Source organism: Taudactylus pleione, unplaced genomic scaffold (assembly GCF_031769625.1).
Source record: "Taudactylus pleione unplaced genomic scaffold, aTauple2 ptg000016l, whole genome shotgun sequence".
Lineage (NCBI taxonomy): Eukaryota > Metazoa > Chordata > Amphibia > Anura > Myobatrachidae > Taudactylus > Taudactylus pleione.
In genome coordinates, this window is record NW_028284418.1 from 25234657 (window position 1) to 25261827 (window position 27171).

Below are 27171 nucleotides of genomic sequence, written 5' to 3' on the forward strand. Positions count from 1 at the left end.
TACCCTAACCATTCCTTCTAGTGCGTTACCCTAACCCTCCGGTAATTTCCTAACCCTCTTTCCTGGTGCCTAACCCTAACCGTCAGGGTAAGTGCCTAACCCTATCCCTCCAGTAAGTCCCTAAACCTAACCCTAAAAAACAAAAAAAATCATGTGTCGACCATTTTTGTGTCAAACATTTTCATGGAGACCTTTTGACCCTGTCGACCTTTAGTGTGTCAACCTTTTGTCCCAGTCAACCTATTGACTGTCTAATATCTGGTGTCTATCTACTGTATACATTGTCGACCTTTTTACTGTCTGTCTATAGTCGGGAACCCCAAAGTTTTGGCCATGTGTACAATCGATGAGTTCTGCATTTGCTTCTTTACTGGATTTGCAACTTCTTAATATATATAGAGTCCGATTTAGAGTTGCACACAAGTCCATTTTGTGGATGGATCTTTTGGATCTTTACCACCGTGTGTGCAAGGCCATAAGTATCTGAGTTGCAATTGCACTTACGGCCAAATGGGCCTAACTAGGTGGTAGCAGGGCCATCGCGTGTAGGCTTAGTTAAGGGCGTGCAGAGCCGTAACTAGACTTTTTGGTGCCCTGTGCCAGAGAGAGCATTGGTGCCCCCTCTCCCCCATTTTTTAAATAGGAACATAAGATAGTGCACCTAAAAAAGGGCCATGTCCTCATGGGGAAGGGCCAGGGATTAGATAGGGGCAGCCAGGAGATGCTGGGGGTAAAAGAAGAGGAAGCTACAAGTGACAAGGATAATAAACAGGAAAATTGACCAGCCCGAACAGCGCCCCCTGTCCTGCGGTGACCTGTGCCATGGCACTGGTCGCACTACCCTAGTGTCATGGTTTTGTAGGTGGAATTGCGGACTATGATGAGTTTTGTGTACGCACAGATGCACCAGATTTCAGATGGATTTCTTGTACCAGTTATAGGGCTGGTGAAAGTGCGCACTCATAATGATGATGGCTATTTGAACGAGCGAATTAAGAGGGTAGGTGCAGTCGCATAGGTGCGTGCAAACCTGCATAAGAGCAAACATTTAGTTCTGTGCACATAGGAGCTCATTTAGACCCGGACTCTAAGCTGTGCACTCACGCAGCTAAAAGGGGCTGGTTATTACAAATGCCGCGATTGCACCATCTGGTGTTAAGACGCCCTCTATGTCTTAGAGAGCGATGGCAGAGCGAACGCACGCCAGTATAAAGGCGCCCACTTTTCTCTCTTAATACACGTCATCTCCAGGAAGTGTATGGACAATCGGAACCATCGAGAGCCATCTGAGCTGCACGCAGCGCTTGAGGTAGACCCTACCCCGCCGCAAGCACTGCGATCACCGCAGGCTGAAAAACAATCAAGTGACGTGTACAATGACGCATATTTGCTAACTATGCACACCCATAAAACTCAGTTTTGACGGCTAGACATGCCTGCATTCGCACATCCACTCCCCCTTCACAAGCACCTTCCCCTGTTACCACCCACAAATGGAGCTATCTGTCACTCAAAATAGTGTCCAGTCTGTGTTCTACGAAAGCATGAATCCCAGCCGCAGTGACTGATTCACAGACGCGTACTTTGATGCATAGGCATGTGCAAATGTGCGATAATCACCCATAGCGTGCGTTCGCAGCTTAGCAAATGGGTCTGAATCAGGCCCATAGTGCGAATGCAAATGCGCTTTTGCATGCAATTCTGCATCACCCCCATGGTCTATGAATGAAGCTGGGACAATGACGATCAATTCATTCTTCTGTGTCGCTGGGGTAGAGCTGGGAACATTTAAGACTAAAGCTCAATGTTAGAAATGTTATAGCCAATAATGAGTGAAATAAATATTCTACAGAACAATACAAAACTTCTCTCTTATCTATACTCTTGCAGTACCTAATTATTTTATCGTAGAGCATATCGTATCTATATAAGCATTTTTTTATTCTATTTTTTTATATTGACTGATAATTGATCTTATTTTCCTCAGAGATGAATGGGAATGGATTCAAAACCTCACCATGTCTGAGTCTTTGGACAGCATGGAGCCCAATCTGGATGCACATACCGACATGTTTTTGTGTGATCTCCAGGTAGCAGTGAAGGCTCTGCTCAAACAAATCAATCTACCTCTTCACCAGGTAACAGTAACCACCCCGAGGGCCTTGAAATAGACCATCACCATTTTTCTAGTAACTTCAGGGTGGACGTAACAGCTATGCACATAATAATTATAATGCTCGGTGCATTTAATACTGTTTCAAGTGAACTGATATAGAGACTACTGATCAGATTGATTGAAGTCTATCCTGTGGAGAGACATTTGTAAAAGACAGCTCCATATGGTGATGATTGGGTTCAATATATGGTTAAAAGAGTAAAGTTATTGCTTTAGTGTAAGATCAATTTGAAATCCTCAAGACAAACAATAAAAAGATGCAGAACACAAGATGGCGCTGGTACAGATAGAAATAAAGATAACAAATAGATACTCAGGGGCCTATTCATCATACGATAAATGGCTAGTTTCTGCATATTTAGGTTACCGGGCTATTCATCATCACGGGTCCGAAAGGACCCCCTGATATTTAGCAAACTCCGAAAACTGAAAGTTTTTGGAGTTTGCTTCCGAGAACAAGCTCCATCTTCAGACGGCGCTTGTTCTCGGATTCCCGCTTCTTCCTATGAGAATGAGATCCGGGGATGCGAAAAGGGATCCGAGCGGGTCTCACCGCTCTCTCCTCACTAACTCCCCGGGACGACGGGGAGCGCGTAAGTAACGCAGCTACTTCTGTAGCTGCGATACTAAACACGGGGACAACTGCTTTTCGGAGCAGCTGTTTACACATCACCTGCTATATAGTGAGTGGGGTATGCTCTACTGCTAAGCTATGAAACATTAAAACCTATTTGGAGTTTATATTTTTGAGACATCATTTATGGAAAATACTTAAATTGTTTTTTATTTTGTGATTTTTTTCATGTTACGAATAACTTTTTTATGAGCTAACATCATCTAAAAACCTGCATCACCAAGGATACCAATATCTGGACATTATATATATTCAGTCTGAGTATCTATTTGTTATCTTTTTTTCTATCTGTACCAGCACAATCTTGTGTTCTGCATCTTTTTATTGTTTGTCTTGAAAATATTGGAGTGTGGTGACACTCTTTTGCATAAACTGCAGGAAGGCAGCAGGGATTTGCGCACTGTGGAGTAACCGATCTTTTTGATGTCAATTTGATATCCTGTCCGTATCAATACATGTTTTGCTATCAAGACCCTCATTTCGAGTTATTCCTTAAGCCGTGTACACACTGGCCGATATTGTGAATGATTGAGCGATAACGACATCGTTATCGTTAAATTTTTCACAATATCGTCCAGTGAGTGTATGCAAGATATCGTTAACGATGCACGCTCCCGTGGATTGTTAACGATTCTTTTGTCTTCTGATCAATAAACTCGTACTTGCTGACTTTCTGGCTGCACCCCTGTGTCGGCTATGGGGGAGCATGGTGCAGCAAAGTTTGCAGAGCGATTACCGATACTGTGAAGTGGACGTGGGGCCACGATGGCGCAAATGATGTCATCAACTGCCTGGCACCTGGAGCCTCCCGGATGACACGGGAGAGTAGACAAGTATGCAATAAACTACTTTTGGGTAACAGAATATCCTTTCACTATAAATTATGAATAATTTACAAGTCACCAAATATTACTGTAAGCGTCTAAAGAAAGGGGACTCTGATTTGATTTGCAGTTGACAATTTAAGAACAAGTAGCGATGATGGTAAATTATTGTTATCGCCGCTTGATGGAGTGATAAGAAAAACAAAACAGTCATTTCCACAATTTAGCATTATAATTTGGCCAAAGCGGCTAAGCGATACTAGCCTGCCGCGGTAAGTGTCTGACATTCAAATGACCCGGTTATCTATACTACTTGACAAGAAAAGAAGAAAAAAAAAGAGTTTAAAAATAGTTTTAAAATATAGAAAAATATATATATATTTTTTAATAATATTGACTATTACAAATGCTACCACCAACTGCTGACAATAATACCCTTCACCTAGTTTCTACCTAGTTTTCCCTGGACAGATGGCTTCTTGCCCATCTATAAACATGCCCCATAATATCTGTATTATGTACAGCGGGAGTTGTGTTTCTTGTAATGCACAACTGTTCTTTGGAATGCAGGATTTTTAACATACAGTAAGAAAGCATTGATCACAATTTATAATAAATGAAGTACTATTTATACTGATATGAATAAGTGTCTTATATGCAGGTACGTTACAGTAGTTAGTGGTGTTTTCAGAGTGATTACAAATGATCCCCTAAAGCACACAGATAATGTGAAGGGTAAAATAATGTTTATCTTGAATAAAACTACAAACTGATCTTCACTATGTGTAAACCTCCATAAGTAATGCAAAGATTATATGCACATTATATCAACATATACACTTTACTGCTCTCAACTGCTGCTTGTTGATTTATTTTTAGAGAACTTAGAGTAATATATTTTGAAAGTCAGCTAAGTATGAAAAATAATAACTTTGGGGTGGTCTGCAATTTCTATGGTTAAACTGAGACCCTAAAACCACTAGGATTCCTCTGTGCATTTCACTCCACCATCCATAAAACTGCTTTCATAAAAAGTAGCATAAAATACATAAGTAGGACACAAGCTGTGTCCCCAGAGTTAAATGCGGCTGCATTGTATACATAAAGGTGGCCATTAATCTGTGGACGTTTAAAAAGTGTCAGGAACGTCTCCTAGTAAAAACACAAGGCACCCACGTATAGGGGCATATGCTTAAATAGGAGCACTGTGTGTAAAGATATTTATCAAAATGAAATATTTTTATTATGGCTCAGTAGGCAGTTTCTGCCGTTAGTTGTGATTCATGTAGCCCAAGGTCTTAGGCCAAGCAAATTATAGCTGTACCCTGTTTTGTTAATATGTACATGATCTATCCGCCGCAATTCAGCAGTTCACATTTTCCTTAAAACATTGCATGAAATGTAAATATAGCAATCCTAGCACTATGGAGAACTACGCCTATGCAAATACGGACTAATGTCAAATATGTCCACCCATATTTAGAGTTGGCGGGATTCCAATTAGCCGCAGAGTTTATCATTTGGCTAATGGATCAGGCTGCCCCATTCAGCTGTAGGGTCGCTGCGTGCTAAAGGCAGGATTTTTCTCTGCAGCCTCAGGGGCTGAAAGGAAACATCGAATTTAATGAGCGGGGAAACCCAGTTATTCGGCACATTATGCGGAATCAATGGGTTAGCGTTCCTTCACCCCTGGTCTACCCTGTGGGGAAAAGGCTAATTAAAGCTAATTAATTGAATAACTATTCCCGCATGTAGTTTATTAGCTGCAGGGTATAATTCCTCTGAACTATGCTTACATTTGTTGGAACATTAAATACTAAGATATTTGTTGTGCAAGTTGTTAATTCCATTGCAAGAGTGCCTACTTTGGGGAAGGGTACAGGACGCCAGCATTTGGGATCACGGTGGCCAGAATCTCGATGCCGGCATCCCGACAGGGTTAGGATACCGACACTTGTCAGTCAGTATTCTAACCCTGCCTCTCTCTCTACCCTAACCATCCCCCCGCGGTGCCTGACCCTAACTTTCCCCACTAGTGCCTAAACCTAACCTCCCTCCCCCCACCCTAAACCACACCCTCCCTGTGCAGGCTGGGTTTCAAACATGGGGGTGTGGTCTAATTACCATAGGTCACGTCCACTAAATTAAGTTATTTGGGGGCATGCCCGCATGGCACGCCTCCCGTGTGAACTTCAGACTGAAAGCGAGCCCAGCACTCCGTCACTAGCTGGGCTTCCCCCAACCTTCTCCCTGCACTGAATGGATGCTGCACGCATGCACGTAGCATCCATTCAGCTACTCCGGGGGCCGGCACAGCCGCACAGCTGCGGCAGTGCAAAACCTCCCGACCACTCTCTGGACACTTCGGCCCACGGGTGGAACAGCAGGACAGTGCCCGAAAATGTCCCGTTGAAATCGGGATGTTGGGAGGGGTGCGCCCTCTGTGGGGTGGCGCACCTGTTCGACCGCACTTGTCGAACATGCCTCGAGCCGGCCCAGCCCTAACCCTCCCCCTAGTGCCTAACCCCTAACACTAACCCTCCCTCTAACCCCGCTACTTACCGTTGGGATACCGGCGCCGGGATTCTAAAATGCTTCCGGCTATCGGGATTTTAACTGCATCCCCTACTTTGTGTAGTCACTAATATTATGCCTACTAAATATCTCCAAAGCATACAAGTCAGACATAACTCTAACCCAAGATGCACAGTTCAGAGGTTCAAGCTTGACTTGTATCTTCTTGCCCTTAATGTATTGTGGGTGCAATTGAATGCCACTGATCTGCCTTTTATAGTGCACTCATCTGAAGGTGTTAGATACGTGCAGCTCTATATACTGGCACAAGTTATACTGCAATATATTTTACAGTATAATGTGCAAATGCACTTATAGCTAACTCTCCTCTGAAATAGTTTAATAAAGTCTATTACAAAAATTTGCATTTGTCATGATAAACCTCACTCAAACATAAGTGATGACCACCTAATTAAAATTATATCTTACACTCACTTTTAATCATCCAGCACTACGTTTATTTCCAGAGCTGGCACCTTATAGTAATATTCACTTACTCTCTGACTCAAGATATGGTGCCTTAAATGTGGCCTGATAACAACTACAGGTTGAGTCTCCCATATCCAAATATTCAGAAATACTGAATATTCCGAAATACGGAATTTTTTTGCATGACTGAGATAGTGAAATCTTTGCTTTTTGATGGCTCAAAGTACACAAACTTTATTTAAGGCACAATTAAATTTAATTTATGTACACAACATGTTTGAGCCATAAATTATTGAAAATATGTTGTGTAAAATTACCTGCAGGATATGGGAGACTCAACCTGTAATCCTATCTAACACATGAATGTGTTAAGAAGACAAATACAGAATAATATTACATGGAGATAAATATGAAAGAGTCACAAGGCTTACTGAATACAAATTATAACAAGTTGGCACACAGAACAAAAGCAAAACAGTTTCTTGAAATAAACAGGAATAAAAATGGAAACCTCACATACTTTTCATGTAATATGTTGCCTCGGGGAAGGCTGGAATGTGAATAAATTCTCACCAAAACTAACAATTTTTCAAAATTTTCATGAACTTTTTACAACTTTTTTCCACTTCACAGAAAGAGGTATATATTTATGCTGATATAACAACTGGTTTTATGGTCATCTTCACACACACACCTAGGACCATATTCAATTTGAGGCGAAAAGTCGGAAGTCAGACTTTTCGCCATCATCGCCATTTTTGCAGGGGATAAAGTATCGGGCAAGTGCCCGCTTATCCCCGTATTCAATTAGGAAGCAGCAAAAACAGGACCCGGCGGAAAGGTAAGTATCGAAAAGACCTATCACTTTTGGGGAAATCAGCCTGTCACCCCCCGAAACATCTGACATGGGGGATCATTATGGGTACCCCCGATTTGGCCTGCTGAAGGTAATTGGGGTTTTTAAACAGCCGCTGCAGGTGCATAAATGCGTCTTTGAAGAAGTGGTGAAGAATAGCATTTAGCTTTATTTTTTTTGTAACAATAACTAGTTCCATCAAATTTAGGGTACATGAAAATGGGTGCAAGCATATTTTTAAGTCCCTAAAGTGATTCTTTTTTAATTCTTCAAACATCCATCTGCCACAGCCACCCGCATTCTAGAAAACACCTGCCGCATACTTGGGGATAATTTCGCTAGTTTTTTAAGTTTGTCCCCCAACTTTTTTTTTATTCGCCCCCAAAATGAAACCACTTTTTTTTGGTTGTCCTATGCTTATTTTAAAAAAATGTTTGGCACAGATAACTTTAAGGGGACATTCCAAAGGCTGCAGGGTTCTTTTTTTAATTCTGCACACCAAAACTCCAATTCTGCACTTTTTTTCGCCACCTATGCAGTGGTGAAAACTTATCCCCGTTCGTTTACAAAGACTTTTCGAACCTGCGAAAAGTCTTTGAAATTGAACATGGGGATAAGTGAAAATGGTGAAAATGATGTCATCGGCGATAAATTATTGCCGATAACTGACTTTTCGCTCCAAATTGAATATGGCCCCTAGTAGTGAATTCTATATTTGGAATGTGTTTTCTCAGGAATATCACTGATATATATATATATAAAAAAACAGATAATACAGGGTATTGAAATACTTCCTGATGAGGTTGGTATCTGTTGATGATGCATGTCATGCCACTGCTTTCACTAGTTACAAACATGTACAAATATGTAGAGATTTACTAAAACATGGATTATAAAAGGTATTACTTTTATGTATCATGGGCCTTATTCAAAGATGTACACTAATGCCTCCGCAGCTGTGAATTTGTATACTGTAACTGAGTGACAATATGCAAATATCACAGCTGCTGGGATTCGTATTGAGAAGTCCACCAGCAGCTTCACAAATCTAAGGGACTGTGTGCAAAGATACAGCTTGGTCACAGGTCAGTTGATTTTTGGCCTTCTCAGTAACCCTATTGTTGTGCAGAATGGCTGTGGCAACTGAGACGCTGGAGCCATTTTCACTGCATATGGTATCACAGAGACATGCCCCAAAAATGGATGTGACATGCCTGCATTTAAGTTGCCACCTCCCTGTTGCCACCCACAAATGGTGCCTGCATGTCAATCACTTTGCAAATAAATCCTCACTGTGTGCAACACTAGTAATACAACTTCAATATGTGCACCTCTGAATAAGGTCCCACAGTATATAAACTATATGAATATATAATGCTCTTAGAGCAGGGGTTGACAATTATTTCAGCTGGGAGACCTGTAGGATCCATGGGCATCGAGAGGGAATGGGAGTGGGGACTACCTACCCGGGCCCGGCGGGAGCCAGGGTGAATAGCACATTGGGCAGGGAGAAAGAGAAGATTGCTGCTACTCAGTGCCAACAGTCTCTATCCCCAGGGAGGGACCAAGCAGGCTGCAGCAGTAGTCTCCTCTCTCTCTCTCGCTCTGCAAGTGTTACAGGGGTGTGTGATCAAACTGAATGATCCCGCTTGGCCCCCAGGCTAAGGGGGACAAATCCTCCTCCCCATCCCTGGTCTTTACACCACTGCACATTGTACTTATTGAAAAATAATTGAGAGGGGGCGTGGCCATAATTTTGCCTCGCCACATCCCATTACCCAGTCCTGTCACTGCTTTTGAATGCCCTATTAGGGTCACACTCCCCCGCCAATATCTTTTCGAAGGTGGCACGCAGAATCTTGTAGGAAGCTAACTTAATTCTAGGTGCCACATCGAAAGGAATGTATCTATTTGGGCCATTTAGACCCTTAAAGAGGCACCGGAGCAGGATCACAGTGATGTATTTGAGTGAGTACCAGAATTACAGATTGCAATATATACAGTATATGGACATGGAAACTAAGACCCAGAGCCATTTTCACTGCAGATGGGATCGCAGACGCAGGCTGTGACACGTTCTTTCCCACCACTCCCCGTTACCTCCCACAAATGATCCATGACTGTCAATCACACTACAATAAAAAAGTCACTGAGAGCAACTATGATAATGTACCGTGACACATGCACAGTGTGACTTGAATGCATGGGCAGTTTACCGAAAATCCCTCAGCTGTGTAAGTATCAGCATTGCAAATATCTCTGAATCAGGGCCCATATTACTAGGAAGTAAGTGGAATGCTGGATCGTTCTCCACTCTTCTTGGAGTCCTAGGGACTCCCCAATATTTGGGCGTCTCACTGACAGGAGAGTGGGCAAGTATGGAAAATACCTGCACACAAGATCTTGTTCCAATAATGTGATCATATTCACATGTCACACAAAACAAGGTCTAGCGTGAAAATAGGTTTCAGAAATGTGATCATCAGAGTTTGACCACTTTGATTGTCCCGTACAGTATGTGAAAACAGTTGTATTGCTAAAGCTGTTGGTGCAAATCAAATCTTTCAGTGAAAAGATTGTTTGTTAAAGAATTCCCTGATTTAAATGAAAAGGTTATGTTGCTGGATCCCTCTAGGTATATCTCTGAGAGAGCCTGCTGCTATCCCTTCACCCTAAGTGGAAGGCGGATCATTGATTTAAATCTACTCCTTTCATTACTTAACTTGTCAGTGCTTCAATTGATAGACTTTTGTTCAGTCTTAATTTTACTTGTTGATTGTCGCCTGTCGCTGGTGTTTACATATTGTAACCCCTGTTCTCTCTCCCTCTGTCCCTCTGCAGGCCAAGCACTTCCGTCTGTACACACAGGAGGTGTTGGAATTGGGTCACAATATCTCCTTTCTTCTTCTCCTCCCTGCCTCAGACGATGTCTGCAGTGCCCCAGGACAGAGTAATCCTTACACCCCACACTCAGGATTCCTTAACCTCCCCCTTCAGATGTTTGAGCTAGGTACACAAACTTGTTTTCTTGCCTAGAATGTATTAGTGCTTAACCTGTGCATTAAATAATCTATCATAACATTCTTTCTTTCCCTTTGGTGGCTCAATAAATCACAGGATGGCCACACATTTCTGGTGTGAGCGGTATGGGCATCACAGACAGTGTTACTTTGTGGTCGCTGACACACACTCACTGTGTTACTGACTGGATAATAGTGTCACTTGTGGGAAGAGACTGTTTTACCTTTTAGGAATTGTTCAAATGTGTTTATACTAGTAAGAAAACACACTCCATAATGAATGTAATATGTATGATGTCTGTAACATAAACGTATTGTGTGACTTTTACTCAAGCAGGTTTTTAAGGTTAATACTGTACATACACAATTCTCAGGAAAAAATACAGCATGTACACCTCTGTTTTTTGTTATAAATTATGTTTATGTAATATGTACAGATGATATACTAATTAGTGTTAGTTACCCAGGCACTCTGTAGCAGATGGGATCATTTAGGGCCTGATATAGTTGGATATATAAATTTTATTTGTGCATAAGATACGTTTCTCTGAACCGCGCACATGAATAAAAAGGACTAAAGGTACATAAGTAATGATGTACCATGTTATACTTACAGCTCCTTATGGAGGATAGGGAAGGGGCATGCAAGCATAGTGCCAGTACAGTAAGGCAAAGGGCATGGTCACATAAATCTGATTTGGATCTGGAAACTGAAACATGTAGGTGATCATTTAGAGGTGGACACATTTGTGCTTCGAATGTAAGTAAAAAAAAATTATAAAAATGTATTTAGATGCATATGTGGAATTGGACCCATCTCAAGACAGTACAGACATAATAACTGTGTATATTTTGATACACAATAGGGTAAAGATGTGACTTATAAGTGTTATGCTGGCAATACACTGCCAGATAAAATGTCTGTCAGACCGACAGACATTTTATCTGGCCGGCTGCCAGCCGCAGATGTCCGCGGCATACACTGTGAGAGAAATCTCACAGTGTATAGCCCGACATCTGCGCTCCGCCCCCGGGGGAGGAGACATTTCCCTGTTCCTTCCATAGGAAGGAACACAGGAAATGTCTGTCTGTCGGCTGCGCTGGGCATACACTGCCCGATGCGGCCGACAGTTTACTGGAAAATATTGCATCGGACGGGCATGCTGGACAATCCAGCATGCCCGACCGAGTGATATTTAACCCTCTGTCGCCCCCCCACGCTACAATTATCGCGGCGATCCGCCGATATCGGGCGGATCGTCTCGATAATTGCAGCATGTATGGCCAGCATTAGAAGTAAATGCTAAATTAGCATTATCTTATTTGTCAATACATATAAATAAAATTGTAACAACTGTCTCTAATTCTAAAATGTTTAGGCAATTTCTACTTAGATGTATAGTTTATAGGGTAGCTAGACCGAATTAGCCCTTTTTATAACTTTTGTTTGTCTTTTTTGTTGCGGGTTAGCTCAAAAACTACTGAACCGATTTTGTTAAAACCTTCACTATTCTATTTGGTATATATCAGGGAATAGGATAGGCTATCATTGTGCCCGTACTCAATAGAGGTAAGTAGTAAACAAAAAGAAGCTAATTAGGAATACAGCCCTGTGGCCTTGAGGTGAGGGGAAGGTGCTTCTGGTCAAATAAAATAACAATGTCAGCAGAAGTGACAAACCTACTTCAGATTTTCAATCATTATAAAGGGTGTATGTATCATTATGTGGCAATTTATCATTAAAAAGTCACTGGGGCAGCTGAGTGATACTCAGCTATGCGGCAACATTGACTGGCTGCGGTAAGAGCAGTGGCGTAACTAGGGTTAGGTGTACAGGGCAAGATGAAAAACAGAGGCCCCCCCACTATGTGTGCACGCCAAAAGGTGGGCATCATGGCCGCATTCCACAAGGGGCGTGGTCACTGAAAGTGGGGAGTGTCAATGACACATCACCATTTCTCGTCATTCTGGGAACATTCCTTTCCATTCCATATGCACCTTAATGCCCCCAGTAGTAGTGCCCCTTATGCAATGCCCAAGTAGTAGTGCCCCTTATGCCATGCCCCTAGTAGTAGTGCCCCTCATTGAATGCTCATTGTAGTTGTGCCACTTATACAATGCCCTCAGTAGCAGTGCCCCTTATGCAGTGCCCCTGTAGTAGTGCCACTTATGCAATGCTCCCTGATGTAGTGCACATTATGCAGTGCCCCATATGCAGTGCCTCCCTCCAGTAGTGCCCCTTATACAGTGCCCCCAGTAGTACCCATTGTACAGTGCCCCAGTAGAGCCCTTATACAGTGCACTCTATTCCCAATCACATATAAAGTGACTGTTCCAATGTAGCACATATAAACCAATGGAAGCGCTGCACCTCTATAAATATAATCACTACAATATTTTATAATATTCGCTAAAATTTCTTCTTATGACAGCAAATGTTCAAAGACCTTGATGTGTTCCCATGAAGGTAATATCAAATATTAATTCCTCAAATATATGCGCTCGATGGGTAAGCCCCTTAGGTAATGTACTCACAAGACTTATCGCTTGATCATCAGTATTTCAACAGAATGCGACATTATAGTTGTCATCACTGTCTCCCTCTCTACATAATAGTAATGGGTAAATAAAAAGGGTACACAATGGTGCATTAACCCAGGGTCGTCTTAACAGCATTGTAAGTCCTGGGCAAAGCACTCACTGGGGCCTCTATGATCAGACGCCCACTGTCCCCTCGCCCATTAACAAAATCAGACCCCATATCAGACACCCACTGACCACCACATTAATAAAATCATTCCCCAGAGCAGATATCCACTGCCCCCACTTCCCAATTAATAAAATCAGACCCCAGATTTAAATGCCCAAATGCTACGCTCCTAATTAACACAAGCAAACCACAAATCTGACAACACCCCCCCCCCCTTGCACAAATAAAAGAAAAATCAAACCCCAAATTTTCTAAAATCTTAAGTTATCCCTCCTGCGGTCCTATGCTGTCTCTCCACATGCTTCCATTCAGTAAATGGCTGTCAGCACTCTAATTGGTGGATAGCTCCAGCCAACCACTAATCAGCATGCAGACAGCCATTCACTGTTTGGCTGCAGGCTGGGAGGTAGGTAGAGAATGCTGCCTGGCTGCTCTGATTGTGTGTAAGTCGCAATCAAAGCAGCTGGGGAGCATCTTTCCCTCCCTGCCTCTCAGCCGGCTGCCCCATGCACAGGGCGAGTGGCTCCACACTCCATGTAGATGCCCTTTGGCCCAGCCAGCAATTATGCTCAAAGGGCCTGATTCAGACCCACTCGTGAGCGGCTGTCCGCTCGCAAGTGGGTCGATGTTCTGGACTGAGCATGCGCACGACGGAGGGAGCTCCGTCGTGCGCATGCGCCAGACGCGACGAGCGAAGGAAAGTCCTTCGCTCGTTGTGTCCGATCAAAGGGGGCGTGCTGTCAATGTTGATTGACAGCACGCCCCCTTTGGTAGGCGTGCCGGGGGCGTGCCTCCCTGACGGGGGCGTTCCCACGGGAATGCCTCCCGGCAAAAGCCGGCCCACTGACATCACTAGTGATGTCAGTGGGAGTGATTTTGGCTCTGATAGAGCCAAAATCACTCCGGAGCTTGCGGTTGAAAACCTCAACCGCAGGCTCCGGCTCGCAATTTCGATGGTCGCGATGGTCTTGACCATCGCGGCCATCAAAATGCATGCTCGTATAGCCTGTGGGTGGTGTCCCACAGCTATACGAGCGTCCAGAAGGACGCTCCATTTTCATGGAGGCCGGCCCTCATTCAGAGCGTGCGCTCTGCTCAGAGCGTACGGCTCTGAATGAGGGCCAAAGGCCCCTGGAATTGTGGGACCCTGGACAGCTGCTCAGTTTGCCCATACGTTAAGATGGTATTGCATTAACCCCGATATAGCCAAGTAAATAGATCGTTATTTGCTTACTGATATCCCTTTAAGTGTTTGCATTTAAAGGGACATCAGGTTATTATAAACCGCTATTAATTCTTTATTATCTCGCTCTAAATCTACAGCAATTTATGTTTACATATAAACCTACTTGCCAACTCTCCCTGACTGTCAGGGAGACTCCCTGAAATAGTAGCAATCTACCTGACTCCCTAAAGAGTCTAGCAATCTCCCTGATTGCACCATATCCCCATTATGTAGCTGTTATACACTTGGGGAAAAAATAAACCAGAGATACAGGGTATATACATTCAAATGGTATAATCTGTGCCATTTCCCTGCATTGGTTACAAGGCACAATGATCCTTATGGCTACATGCATTTTCATATAAGGTTTCTTGTGGCCACTTATATGGAACCCCTTGTAAAATACATGTGTAAACCCTAAACAGTATCAGTGTGTTTTTATGAACATGTAGATCTTACTAACTCCATTGTTGCTCGTTTACATTTGCATGTAAGGCAATTTTATGACACGCCTCTCAGATGTAGCCGTACACGTCCACTTTACCGCTGCGCTCATAGGTGTTGCTTTCGCAATCTCCCTGAAATGCTTTTTCAAAACTAGGCAAGTATGCATATAAATGAAAATGAAAGGTACACAAGTGTGCATTATCCCCAATATATACAGACTGTTAGCTGGTATACGCTTAGGGCCCGATTCAGAGCCGCTCGTAACCGGCCGCTCGTTCGCTCCGAGCGATGTTTGCCCAACTGCGCATGCATACGGATCGTTATACGCATGCGCGAACCAGTCAGTGCGGTCGAAATTCATGTGCTCGCAAATAGCGAATGCCTAATAATTTTAGTGACAGAAAGAGGCGTATGTGGGTGGTAACAGGGGAAGGTGCTTGAAAACGGGGAGTGGAGATCCGAACGAAGGCGTGCTTAAAGGTCAAAACGGGCGTTTTATGGGTGTGCATAATTAAAACAGCAACGTCATTGACCACATCACTGGGTTATTTTATAGCCAGAACTGCTCGCAAAATTGTGGTTGCAAAAACCAACCACAAGAATAGCGAGCAGTTCATACCCTGGTCGATGTACTCGATTAATCTAATAAGTAGTTTCCCAAAAAACTACCGCAAGTTTTGTTCGCTCGTTCAGACCTAGAGGCGTGAACAGACCGCAAAGAGCGAACGGTTCATTTGAATAGCCACCCCTATTTTCTGGACGAGCGAGCGCTAATTGCGTCCGGCTCTGAATCAGGCCCTTAATGCACTATTAAGAGTCATGATCTGTAGGAATGGACATTGGCTGCCCTGGGATACCTGAGAATAATTTACTGGGAAAACACAATGCATGAACACTAACCGGCAGTCTGGAACATAACAGCAACTCTACTGCATCATAAAGGGGGTTTATGACAAATTTGGTGCTAAAGTAAAGCACTAAAGTTATTTAGACTAGTTCTTATTTTGCAATCTGCGAGAGGAGCTTAATAAAATTATACAGTACTTGTTTATGTCTATAAACCTTTACTAGACATTCACCATACTTCTACAAAGCAGGTAGATATGGTATCCTGAATTTTTTTCTAAATGCATAAATCAAAGCAGCAAATGGGAACATTTCTGATTAAATATGTTGTACCGTGTTTATCTTGGACAGTCAAATAAAAGATAATACTCTGTGCAAATTATTGTATTAGATTACAGCACTCTTACACTGACTCAATGCATATGTCTTTTCCAATGACAGTATATCAGTGCATGCGCTGTATATATAGGTTTAAACTTCATTTATAGTCATCCAGGAATCATCTATATCTGTTTTGACCCATTGTAGCCCTGGGTGTGGATATATGTATCCAGTGTATAGCTTGTTTGACAGTAAGGCTATGCCATGTCGGACAAGGCAGGAATATCAGTTCACAGGAGGGAGATAAGGTGACATGCCTGAGGGTGTATGGAGCCAGCCAGGATGGAACCAGGAATTGTAGTCCCCTTGTGATATGTCACACACTGGCTGTTCTGGCCTGCCCAGAACTTATAATGTTGCTGCAATAACACTGACTAATATTAACTCTTGCTGAGCCGACCAGTTGAATATCGATAGCAAACGTATTCTATGTCTTTATCATTGTCACATAAATTCTAAGGCAATTTATTCTCTTTTCTTTACATTTATAGAATTAACTGATAAGATATTTCAGCAGTTTATCACATATCGGGTCTATTCAGCATCACTTAATTTCACATTTTCACCTGCTTTTGTAGAAAATAAGTGTCCGGGCCATTCATCAAAAAGGTAAAGCTCTCCTGCTTACCTTTCACTTCCGATGTGGCCCGCTCTCCCCATACACTGGAATGGGGACAGAAACTCATTAAACTCTGAAAATACAATATTTTCAGAGCTTGACCGCGAGAGCATTCGCCATCTTCAGATGGCGTTTGCCAGGGCCACCATCAGGAATGGGTCAGCCGGGCCTGGAGTCCCGGGCCCGGAGAGAGCGGGGGCCTGGTGACAGCAGGGCAGAAGATATGAATCAGGCTTCGGCAGCATGGGAGAAACAGCGCAGCGCCACCGATGGTATTTGAAACATGGCACCATCCGCGAGCATTACAGCTCGCGGACCGGCGGCCAATCAGGAGTGGCTGCGATGGCCGCTCCTGATTGGCTGCTGGTATGCGAGCTGTGATTGGCTCATGGCCAACGCCATATTTGAAATACCGCCGGCAACGCTGTGCTGTTTCTTCCAGGCTGCCGTTGTATATCTGTGCCGCTATCTCCCAGGGCCGGGCCCGCTGACGCTGAGAAACAAGGTAGGACTCGGAGTCCCTGCCGTATGCCCCTCCACCAAGTGCAGCTGGCCTTCCCTACCCTAACCCCCTACTCCAGCCAGCCTTCGCCTGCTCTGTGCTCTCCTTGTCCAGACAGCCTTCTCTGCCCTGTGCCCCCTAGTCCAGCCAGCCTTCCCTTCCCTGTGCTCCCACTAATCAAGCCAGCCTTCCCTGCACTGTGCTCATCCTAAACCAGCCATTCTTCCCTGCCCTGTGCCCTCTAATCCAGCCAGTCTTTTCTGCATTGTCCTCCCTTCCCAGTCCAGCCTTCCCTGCCCTGTGCCTCCCCCCTAGTACACCTAGCCTTCCCTGCCCTGCCCTCCTCTAGTCCAGCCAGCTTTCCCTGCCCTGTGCCCCCCAATTAAGGTCCAGCCTTCCCTTCCCTGTGCACCCCCAGTTCAGCCTTTTCTGTGCCCTCCCAGTCCAGGCTTCCCAGCCATGTGTCCCCATGTCCATCCTTCCTTCTCGACCCCAAACTTTGAGAATTTTTAAACTGGTTTAATCACCAATTGACGTCCCAACCCCAGTGTAACTCCACATACATTATCCACAGCTCCGCCCACCTCTGCACCATCCCCCAGGGGGGCCCTGCCTATTTTGTCAGTACCTGGCCCCACGATTTCTGATGGCAGCCCTGGCGTTTGCTCCCACTTGCAGCACACACCCTAATCCTTCCCTATTGGATGGAGTTCCGGGTTGCAAAGAGGGATCCTTTTGATCGCACCTACACCTAACCCTCCCGCCCACGCAGCTATTGCTAACCTGTCCCCACTTACCTTCGTTCAGGATGCTGGCTGTCGGGATTTCAGCATCAGGCTAAAGATAGGCGTTGGTATTTCAACACCTATCTTTAATCTTGAGTCGGGCTTTTGATGTTGGGATTCCGATGGCCGGTATCCTGGTCGTTAGTAAATTCACTACATCCCATTGTAAACTAGTTATTAAAAAAAAAATCCTTCATTGCACAATGTTTCTAGTCTCTTACATAAAAGTACATATTCCACCAGCTTTAAAACAAACCTGGGACTCATTGCACAACGTTTCTTCTCCCTTACCTAAAATGCACATTTTGTGGCATCGATGCCTCTCCCCCATGAATCTTTCATTTACATGAATAGGAAGTTCATGGACAAAGGGTTTTACCAGACAGAGAAGAAGCAATCATCAAACCGACACAGTACACCCCAGGAAGGAAGATCTTGGGAGAGATGCATCAAGCCTCCTTAAGAGTGGAGAAGTTACCCATAGCAAAAAAACAATATATTCTAACTATTATTTTGTAGAATGTATGGAATAGAATAGACTAATGAAACCCCCCTAAAACTGTAGGTACAGTTATTCCTTAGTAATCTTTTTATTTATTTAAATTATTTTTTTCTGTGATCAAAATTGAAGTAAGCAACCCACTAGTAACAAAACAAACTGCTTTCAAACAAGAGATCCGAGGACACCAGATAACCTTAACTAAAACCTACTTTTAGTCCTCCATTATCCTTTTGCTGTTACTTATGGGAGAGACCAACAGTGGCCTAGGTATCGTCAGTGCTGATCACTCGCATGTTGGCATTGTCTCCTCTAATACCCCTTACCGGCTTTTACCCGGCATATGTGTGCTGGGTGGGTTTGCTGGTTCTAGCCTTACCCCTTTCACACAGAAAACAAAATGACCAGGTAAAGCACTTTTACCCAGTAATTTGCAGATCAACACAGGTTTTTTTTCTGTGTGAAAGGGTCAACCCGAATCGAAATTGCTGGATCTCTAACCCTGGTAAAGAGTAGGGTCGGAGACCCAGCAATTTCGGCCCAGGTTGACCCTTTCACAAAGAATAAAAACGTGTTGATCTGCAAATTACCGGGTAAAAGTGTTTTACCCGGTAATTTCATTATCTGTGTGAAAGGGATATCAGCAATTGTAACCGTCTTCTAAACCCATCATTACAATTACAAGCCTTTTTTACCAAGCCCCCTTTGATCAAACATTTAGCTATATGTATATTAAAATCACCAACTAAAAAGGAAGGTGAGGATCCTCTTTCAGTCACTGGATTCCTCTGAGCAGAGCCAGGTGCTTGAACAATGAGCATAAATACAAATATTCAAAACAACTGTCCCAGACTGCAAAATTGCACACAAAAATGTTTAATTACATTACCTCATATCCCTGCTTTTCTAACTTAATTGCTTTTAATTAAACTTTTAATTTAGTGGAACATGCTGTGTACACTACCATGTGCTAATTGTCTGCAGCTATCACGGCAGTGCCAAGATGATGCAATGTATGGAGAGATTCACTTCTTGCCCTGATTGACCCCAAATGGCGCCATCCTCTTTACTTAACCCTGTGTTTTCTTGAACTGTCTCCAGTACCATAGTATCAATACTGTAACTGTAATCTAATCTTGTGCAAATGTACAGAACCCTTAAAATATGAGATTTAGGAACAAATACCTAAAACAAACACATATTTTTATGCAGTACAGACTATAGAAGCCAAGTTTAGGTCCCATGATCTTAAATAATTCAGAAATGTATTCCCGTATTTTGCACAAGAAGAAATTATCCAGGTACAGTATTTATACTGTCATAATGCTGTATAGTATTTATACTAATAGTTAAAGCAAAAGTTACAAAATACTTGTATCTATAGCATATAGGACTGACCCTCATATAAGGATTACTTTTGTGTTTTTGGGTTATTTTCGGTGTTTTTTATGAACATTGGGCCTAATTCATTACGGATCATTATTGCGATCGAAGCTGCAATTACACACGCAGACCCGCTGTGAAAATATGCTAATGAATGCTATCGCAATGCCGTTGCACAGCCAGCATAGAGACGCCCACAACCACTATCTCACATCCGTATTTCCTTGCAGTCCTGCGTATACATTGGGAACATCGAGTAAATCTGCCCCTCACGCACAATTACAGCAGGTCTGACCTTACTCAGAAATTGCTAACCTCATTGCATGCAGTACACAAGCTGCGTATGCCCTCACAGTGGCTAATTTATGCACGCTCATGCAACGGCATACAAACGGACAGGCACGCCTGTGTTTCTGCAACCACTCCCCCGTCAGCATCCCCAAACGCTGACTACCTGTCAATCACTCTGCCATGGCTTACCGTGCTCCGCATGATCACAGTGCGATCGCAGTGTATCCGTAGCTCATGCGCACTGCAATGCATATGCATGCACAGTACGCAAGAATCAACTGACTGCGTATGTTGTTGCAGTTGCGATCCGTAATGACTCAGGCCAACTATGCAATATGTAGTTAGATGGGAATCGGTATGTAATGCCGGCTGCGGGGATGCCTCCTGTCACAATATAGACAGCGGCATCCCGATGGTTGGTATTCCGACAGGGGTCGGGAAAGTACACTTACCCTCCCCCCTTCTCCCCCTAACCCTCCCTTCTTGTTGCCTAACTCTCCCCACCCCGCACCCTAACCCTCCCCATTAGTGCCTAAACCTAACCCTCCCCCCTTCGTGCCTAAACGTAACCCTCCATCCTTAGTGCGTAACCCTAACCCCCCCAGTGGTGCCTAACCCTAACCTTCGCCCAGGGGTGCCTAACCCTAACTTCCCCACCAAAAAACCTCACCCTAAACCTGCTACGCTCCCTAAACCTAACTTCCCCCCCCCCCCCCGGGGCTAACGCTAAGGGCACCCCGGTCTTACCTCGTTCAGGCTAAAGTCCTTCGGCATTCCAGCATCGGGATTAAGATAGGCGTCGGTATTTCGACGCCTATCTTAAGTCCCTTGTCGGGATTCTGCTGTCGGTATTTAGACTGGCGGCATTGCGGACGCCGGTCTCATGACGACATCACGTTAGATGATGGGATAAACTGTTCATTCAGTGTAGTTGATTACAACTTGTTTTATGTATGTTCCTTAGTTTTTCTCTTGTTTTTAGATAGTTTTGCTATGTTACACTTACCCACATTATACAGCAGTTTTCTGGTTCCTTCATAAATGTAAAATAGAGGTTTTACAGTTACTCATGGAGATAATAATGATAGAGCAACTTGAAACTTGATGTATTTACTGTATCTATATATGGAATGCATTCCTTATAATCTTCAGACCTTGCCTCGATAATAATTCAATGTCAATGGCAGTGAGATGGGTTTAAGTTAAGCATAAACGTTGTGTTGGAATCCCCATGTAATAAGTGCTCAATGGTATTATATTCCCTCTGTATATAAATATATATGCATTTTGTATATATCAGAATATTTTTTCCCACGCCATCTCCTATAATCAGTCAGTTAATGCTACTGTCTCATAGGCTCAGGCACGGCAAGTGGGGATTCTCGGATGAACACCTGCACCAGGTCCGGGGTTCAGAGAGGCCCCAAGATTCCCTTGTCCCCAAAACACCCAGGAGTAGCCAGTGGCAGTAGGGTATTATTAGTAAGCCGGCATCGGCCGGGAACAATATAATAAGGAGAGGCTTGACATACAGACAGTGGATCCATCCATTAGATCCTTACCCCCTTACGGCATGGCCCTGCATAGTGCAGTGCATCTGTGCTACTTCGCGTGATGATGGTGCAGTGCACTGCCTGCACCACTAGCCATCCACCTGAGAGCTAGTGAGCTGCATTATTCAGACCATTTGGAGCCCGGAATTCCTGACAGCCGCAGTACACAGCAGTACAGTGTGATTCTGTGAGTGTGACTGACCAGCCTACTGCAGATCTGCAAGTTAACCAGGTCTATCCCTAAGGAAGGGTGTGTACAGTTACAACAATTTCAACAATTGTTTTATAATAAATGTGATAATGTGCCATAGACTACCTGAAGGCAGAACTGCTTGGTTACCTTGTGACACAAAGGCTGAGTGTCTCAGTCTACAAGGAGCCTACCACAGTGAGCCTACTTTCAACAGTGTCTAAAGATTAAGATAATGGGAAGGGAATGAAAGGATCCTAATTGGATGATTAACAGTCTCATCCTGCTTCAAGGGTTTAGCCAAAACTTTGTGGGCCCCATAGAAATATTTTAAAGGGGGCCCCACCCCAATTCTTCTAGAGACAATGCTCTCCACAGTGGTTGTTAAGTTTATGCCCCATAGAAATATCATAGTTAATTTTATGCCCCATAGTAGTACCCTAGTTCATTTCATGTCCCATAGTTTTGCAGTACTTTACATTGCCCAAGTTTATATTATGTCACATTGTAGTTTTGCCAGTACACATTATGCCACAGAGTGTCCACAGTACATATTATGCCAGATCGTAGTGCCCCCAGCTCATATTTCCCTTCCTATAGCACAATCTCCACTCATTAATCCTAATTTTATGATATCAGTCTGTGCTTAAAACTAGCCACAGACACAGTATGTTCTTGTCAAGGAGCACCAACCCTCTTTCCAATCAGTCCTATTGGCCAATGTAAACTATGCAACTTAAGCATATGTACTGTGTTGGAAAAATATACTCAGCAGCACAAAACACCAAAGTAGATTTTATACTGCAGTCTTGCACATTTCAAATGTCCTTCTAAGTGTTTGTCAGTTTATCCCTAGAGGGTTCTGCTGGGAAATCAAACAATTCTGGGGAAAAATGGATTTGCAGTTTAATATGAAAGGCAATATAATTGTTACTTGTTGCTGAATATTTTTTTGTTTCAAACCAATGTAATGTAATACCCATTTCACACTGCCAGCAAATAACCCGGGTAATTGCACATAAACGCGCAGCAACCCGGGTTACTGTCCAGTGTGAAAGGGCCCAGTTGAAATAACCCGGGTCGAGTTCAACCTGGCTCGCTGTGCAGTGTGAACGGGTAACCCGGGTCCTGTTCACTGAATAGGAAGAGATGGTGCTTAGAGATGATCTCCAAGCGCCGGTTCAGCAGTGATGGCGGTGACGTCATCGACCCGGCATTATTGCCAAGTCGGACTGCCAGTCTGAAAGGGGTTTCAGCTGGGTCGCTCCCGGGATAGACGCGTGTACAAGTCACGGGTGCGACCCGGCATTTGCGATTTGAAAAATGTACACCTATGGGAATCCAATACATTTTTACATTGTGAATTTATTGTTCTTGTAAATCTTGTATCATGGGGGTGAATATTTTGGAATTATCTGTTTTTGATTCATTTAAACAGTTTTAGGGGATAAGTGACCGACTTTTTCAGTAACAAGTTAATCAGCATTTTAAACATACATTGAGCCAGTACACTAAAACTAGGTCAATAACATGTCCTAATGGCAGGCTTAGTCTTGACCAGTGGCCAAATTTCTTCTGCCAATATTCCAGAGGATCTTTATCGGGTGTAAGTGTTGTAGGGAAATTCAGCTATGCTTCCATTTTCTGTTGCAGAATTTATCAAAATAATTCCTTCATGTTTGTCTGTGCAGGCTGTGTCTACATCTAGATGAGTAATGGCATTAATGCAATGTACAGAAAAGTTTGTGTTTGTGCCAGTCGGTGACAAGTACAGAGAACAGTTGTGTTTTGTGAAGATCATTGTATTGTATTGAGGGTATAAGATAAATCTGGTAGCTCTGCTGCAGTACTGTGTACACAGCTACATTATGTAGCAAATGCAGTCAACACTCAAGTGTATAATAGTCTGGATTGTTAATATTCAGTCACAGAGAACATCCATTTTTAATATTACTATGAGGCTAGATGATATAGATGATAAGTGGTTTATAGTAAGAGTGTGTTCACGTAAGTGGGAGGCAGGGGTTGGCAAAAAGCGGCCTTCCAGCTGTTGTTAAACTACAAATCCCTGCATGCATTGCAACATTTTTAGCATGGCCAAATAGTAAAACTGTGGCAGGGCATTCTGGGATGTGTAGTTTTACAACATCTGGGGGGGTCACTTATTGGCCACCCCTACTAAAGTAACAGACATGTGACATTCGCTGATGCTTGGAATTAGCATGAATTCTCCTATTGTCCTTTAGTTATTGAGGGGCTCATGCAGAGCTGGACGTATCTCTCGTTTGTTTTGCATAAAATGTACATTTCCTAACTATACAGGCTCTGCTTCATCTTACATCTATAACTCATTGCGGCTTGAGAGGCCGCAAAGGGAAGGAAGGGGCTGACTTTAGTAGGAAAGGTGGTGTGTTTTCCAAACTGGTGGAGCTGGAAGCAAACAAATACAGTATACAGCTGTCAGGAAGTGTGTGCTGGAGAGTTGTTATACTGTAACAAGCAATGAGAATGATGCCGAGATCAGCAGCACTAACTATCTGCTCCCTAGGTGCTTCCTATTAGCTGACCCCTTTAGCTGATAATAGCTCATTCCTTAGAGTGGCCCTAGCCAATTATGTGCCCTAGGCAAAATTTTGACTGGTGCTCCCTAGCAGATAATCAGACCACCAATCAAAGGCCTCCATTTATCAATGAAGCATAACCCCTTTAGCACTCGCTAAAGGGGTTATGCCATCTTTTCTGGATTTAACAAACAGCTGTTTGTCAAGCATCGCTCTCAATATCTATTAGATGGCGAGTGTGATGCGGTCCCCATTGCTGGCAATGGAGAACCAGCAGTGCCCTTCCGGCTTCAGCAAAGCCTTCCAGGCACTGCCGGCTCCCCGTGTTATGCACATGCCCAGACGGACCATTGCGCATACGGATAACACCAAAGCCCTGTTGCTGGCAGCGTTAGGCAGCCAGCAGCCCAGGGGAGGACCTTGTAGAGGAGGAGGACCTCACCGAAGGTTTAAGTATTAGTAAATACCAGTATATTTTTACTTTGTATCACAGTGATACTAAACGAAAAATTGCGCTGGTGTTTACCATAGTTGATAAATGGGGGCCTAAAGCTGGCCACACACTAGACCAACTTTCATCCAACCAGCCAACTTGTTGATTGGTTGGAATGAAAATCTGGTAACGTATGGGAGTAACTGATGATCAGCTATCCTCCTGACGAAGTCCAACCTTATTGGTATAAGTGACGAAACGCGTTGAGGAAGTGGGGACCTCTGTTGCTTGACATAGTGACTTTCTCAGATAAGCCTTTTTTGTTCTCCTTTGATGTAATTATGCATTTTTTAGTATGTGTTATTGTTTGTGAATAAACTATCTATGGTAATACACTATGTGAATATATTTTTTCACCCGGTACATATCCATACTTGGGGAGTAAGAGAACTATTCTAAAGACTCAAGAAACAAAGATCTTCTTGTATGAGCTACTGGATGAGCATTTTTGTGGTACGCATACTAAATACGTATGGTGTGTGCACTTTGTGGTTAATATAATACGCTATGAGGCGCTTGTCTTTCACCTTTTGTTTTTCATAAATCTTTGGGACCCATACAATGAGGATCCACTTGGGAAGACTAAAGCTGCCACTGGGACACCAGAATCATAGCAGAACTATTTTCTGAACTACCTTTAGCTTAACAGAAACATCTTATTGGTTGAGCGCTGGGATTAGTATAATTTTATCAATATATATATATATATATATTAGGGATGAGCGGGTTCGGTTCCCTGAGAACCGAACCCACCCGAACTTCGGGGATCCGGGGCGATCCGAGCCCAAGCTCGGATCTCCCTGTCTGCCCCGGATCCCTCTCCCGAGGCAAAACCTCGAGATCTGCTGTCGGATCTCGAGGTTTTGCCTCGAGCGGCCATTTTAAAAAAAATGCCTTTGCCTTTAATGGGCAAAGTGCTGATTGGCTGACAGAGCCGTCTGTCACGGCTCTCAGCCAATCAGCATTATGGTGCTCATTTGCATGTAGCACGGACTCGTGAGATCCGTGCTACATGCATCTGTGTGATTGACACAGAGCACTAACGGGTCCGTGAGACCCGTCTGTGCTGCTGTGGTAAATAAAAAAAAAAAAACCTGTGTAAAAAGAGAAAAAAATGGCGTGCCCCCCCCCAAAAAAAGAGCAACCAGCCCCGGGCATTAGTGACCCAGTGCTGGGTGTGCTTAAATACAGGGGACAAACGACATAGGGGTCCCCTGTACTTAAACACAACCAGCACTGGGCTAGTCAGAACCAGAGCTGGTTGCCAAAATACGGGGGACAAACGACGTAGGGGTCCCCCGTATTCTGCGCAACCAGCTCTGGGCTCTGATCCGGTCCTGGTTCTGGAAATACAGGGGAAAAAAATGAGTAGGGTTCCCCTGTATGTTCCAGAACCAGCACTGGACTTTTTCTAGCGGGGGGCTGATGCCACAGCCAGGGGAGCCCTTTCACCGGGCCCCCCAGCCGCAGCATCAGCCCTGACCGCTAGTCAGCCCAGGCCGGGGATCCCTGGAGAGCTGGGGACCCCCCCAATAAAGGGGTCACCCTCTCCAGGGCTCCCCAGGCCCATGCTGATAGCCCGGGGCTATCCCCGCCACCCCTGGTGGCGGTGGGTGGCGGGTTGATTGTGTGGTGTGGTGTAAATAAAGAATATCAAACATTGTCTTTACAAGTAGAACTGCAAGTCCCAGCAAGCCTGCCCCGCATGCTGGTACTTGGAGAACCACAAGTACCAGCATGCAGGGCATTAAGGGCCCACTAGTACCTGTAGTTCACCTGTAAAAAAATGTTTAAAAAAAACACAGGACACACACACCGTGACAGTATAAGTTTATTAAACATACACACACACACACACACATGTACACATACTCACCTATGTAACCCTGTAGCATCGGTCCACTTGTCCGGTAAAGTATCCATAGGGGACCTGTGAAAAAAAACATACTCACCATCTCCTATGCGAGGTTCTGTCCTCTTCGTTCCAAAGTAGGCATCCCCGGACTTGGCAAAAAAAAAAAACGAAAACGCGATCCACGAACTTAGTACCGTTCTATGAGAGCTTAGCGGCGGGGTATCACCATGGAAACCCCGCTGCTAAGCGTTCATTGGCTGAGAGAGGCCATCTCCCGTCTCTCTCAGCCAATGAACGGCTCCCTCCATTGTAGTCAAT

At 43.9% G+C, this 27171-nt stretch overlaps 1 protein-coding gene across 1 annotated transcript in view; it reads left to right on the top strand.

Annotated features, from left to right (window-relative positions):
* Nucleotides 1–27171, top strand: part of ANKFN1 (ankyrin repeat and fibronectin type III domain containing 1) — a 583203-nt gene that overhangs the window by 395149 nt on the left and 160883 nt on the right. The window contains exons 14-15 of the mRNA XM_088473339.1: nucleotides 1988–2138; nucleotides 10335–10503. Coding sequence (XP_088329465.1) covers nucleotides 1988–2138; nucleotides 10335–10503 — 320 coding nt within the window. The remainder of the gene's footprint in view (nucleotides 1–1987; nucleotides 2139–10334; nucleotides 10504–27171) is intronic.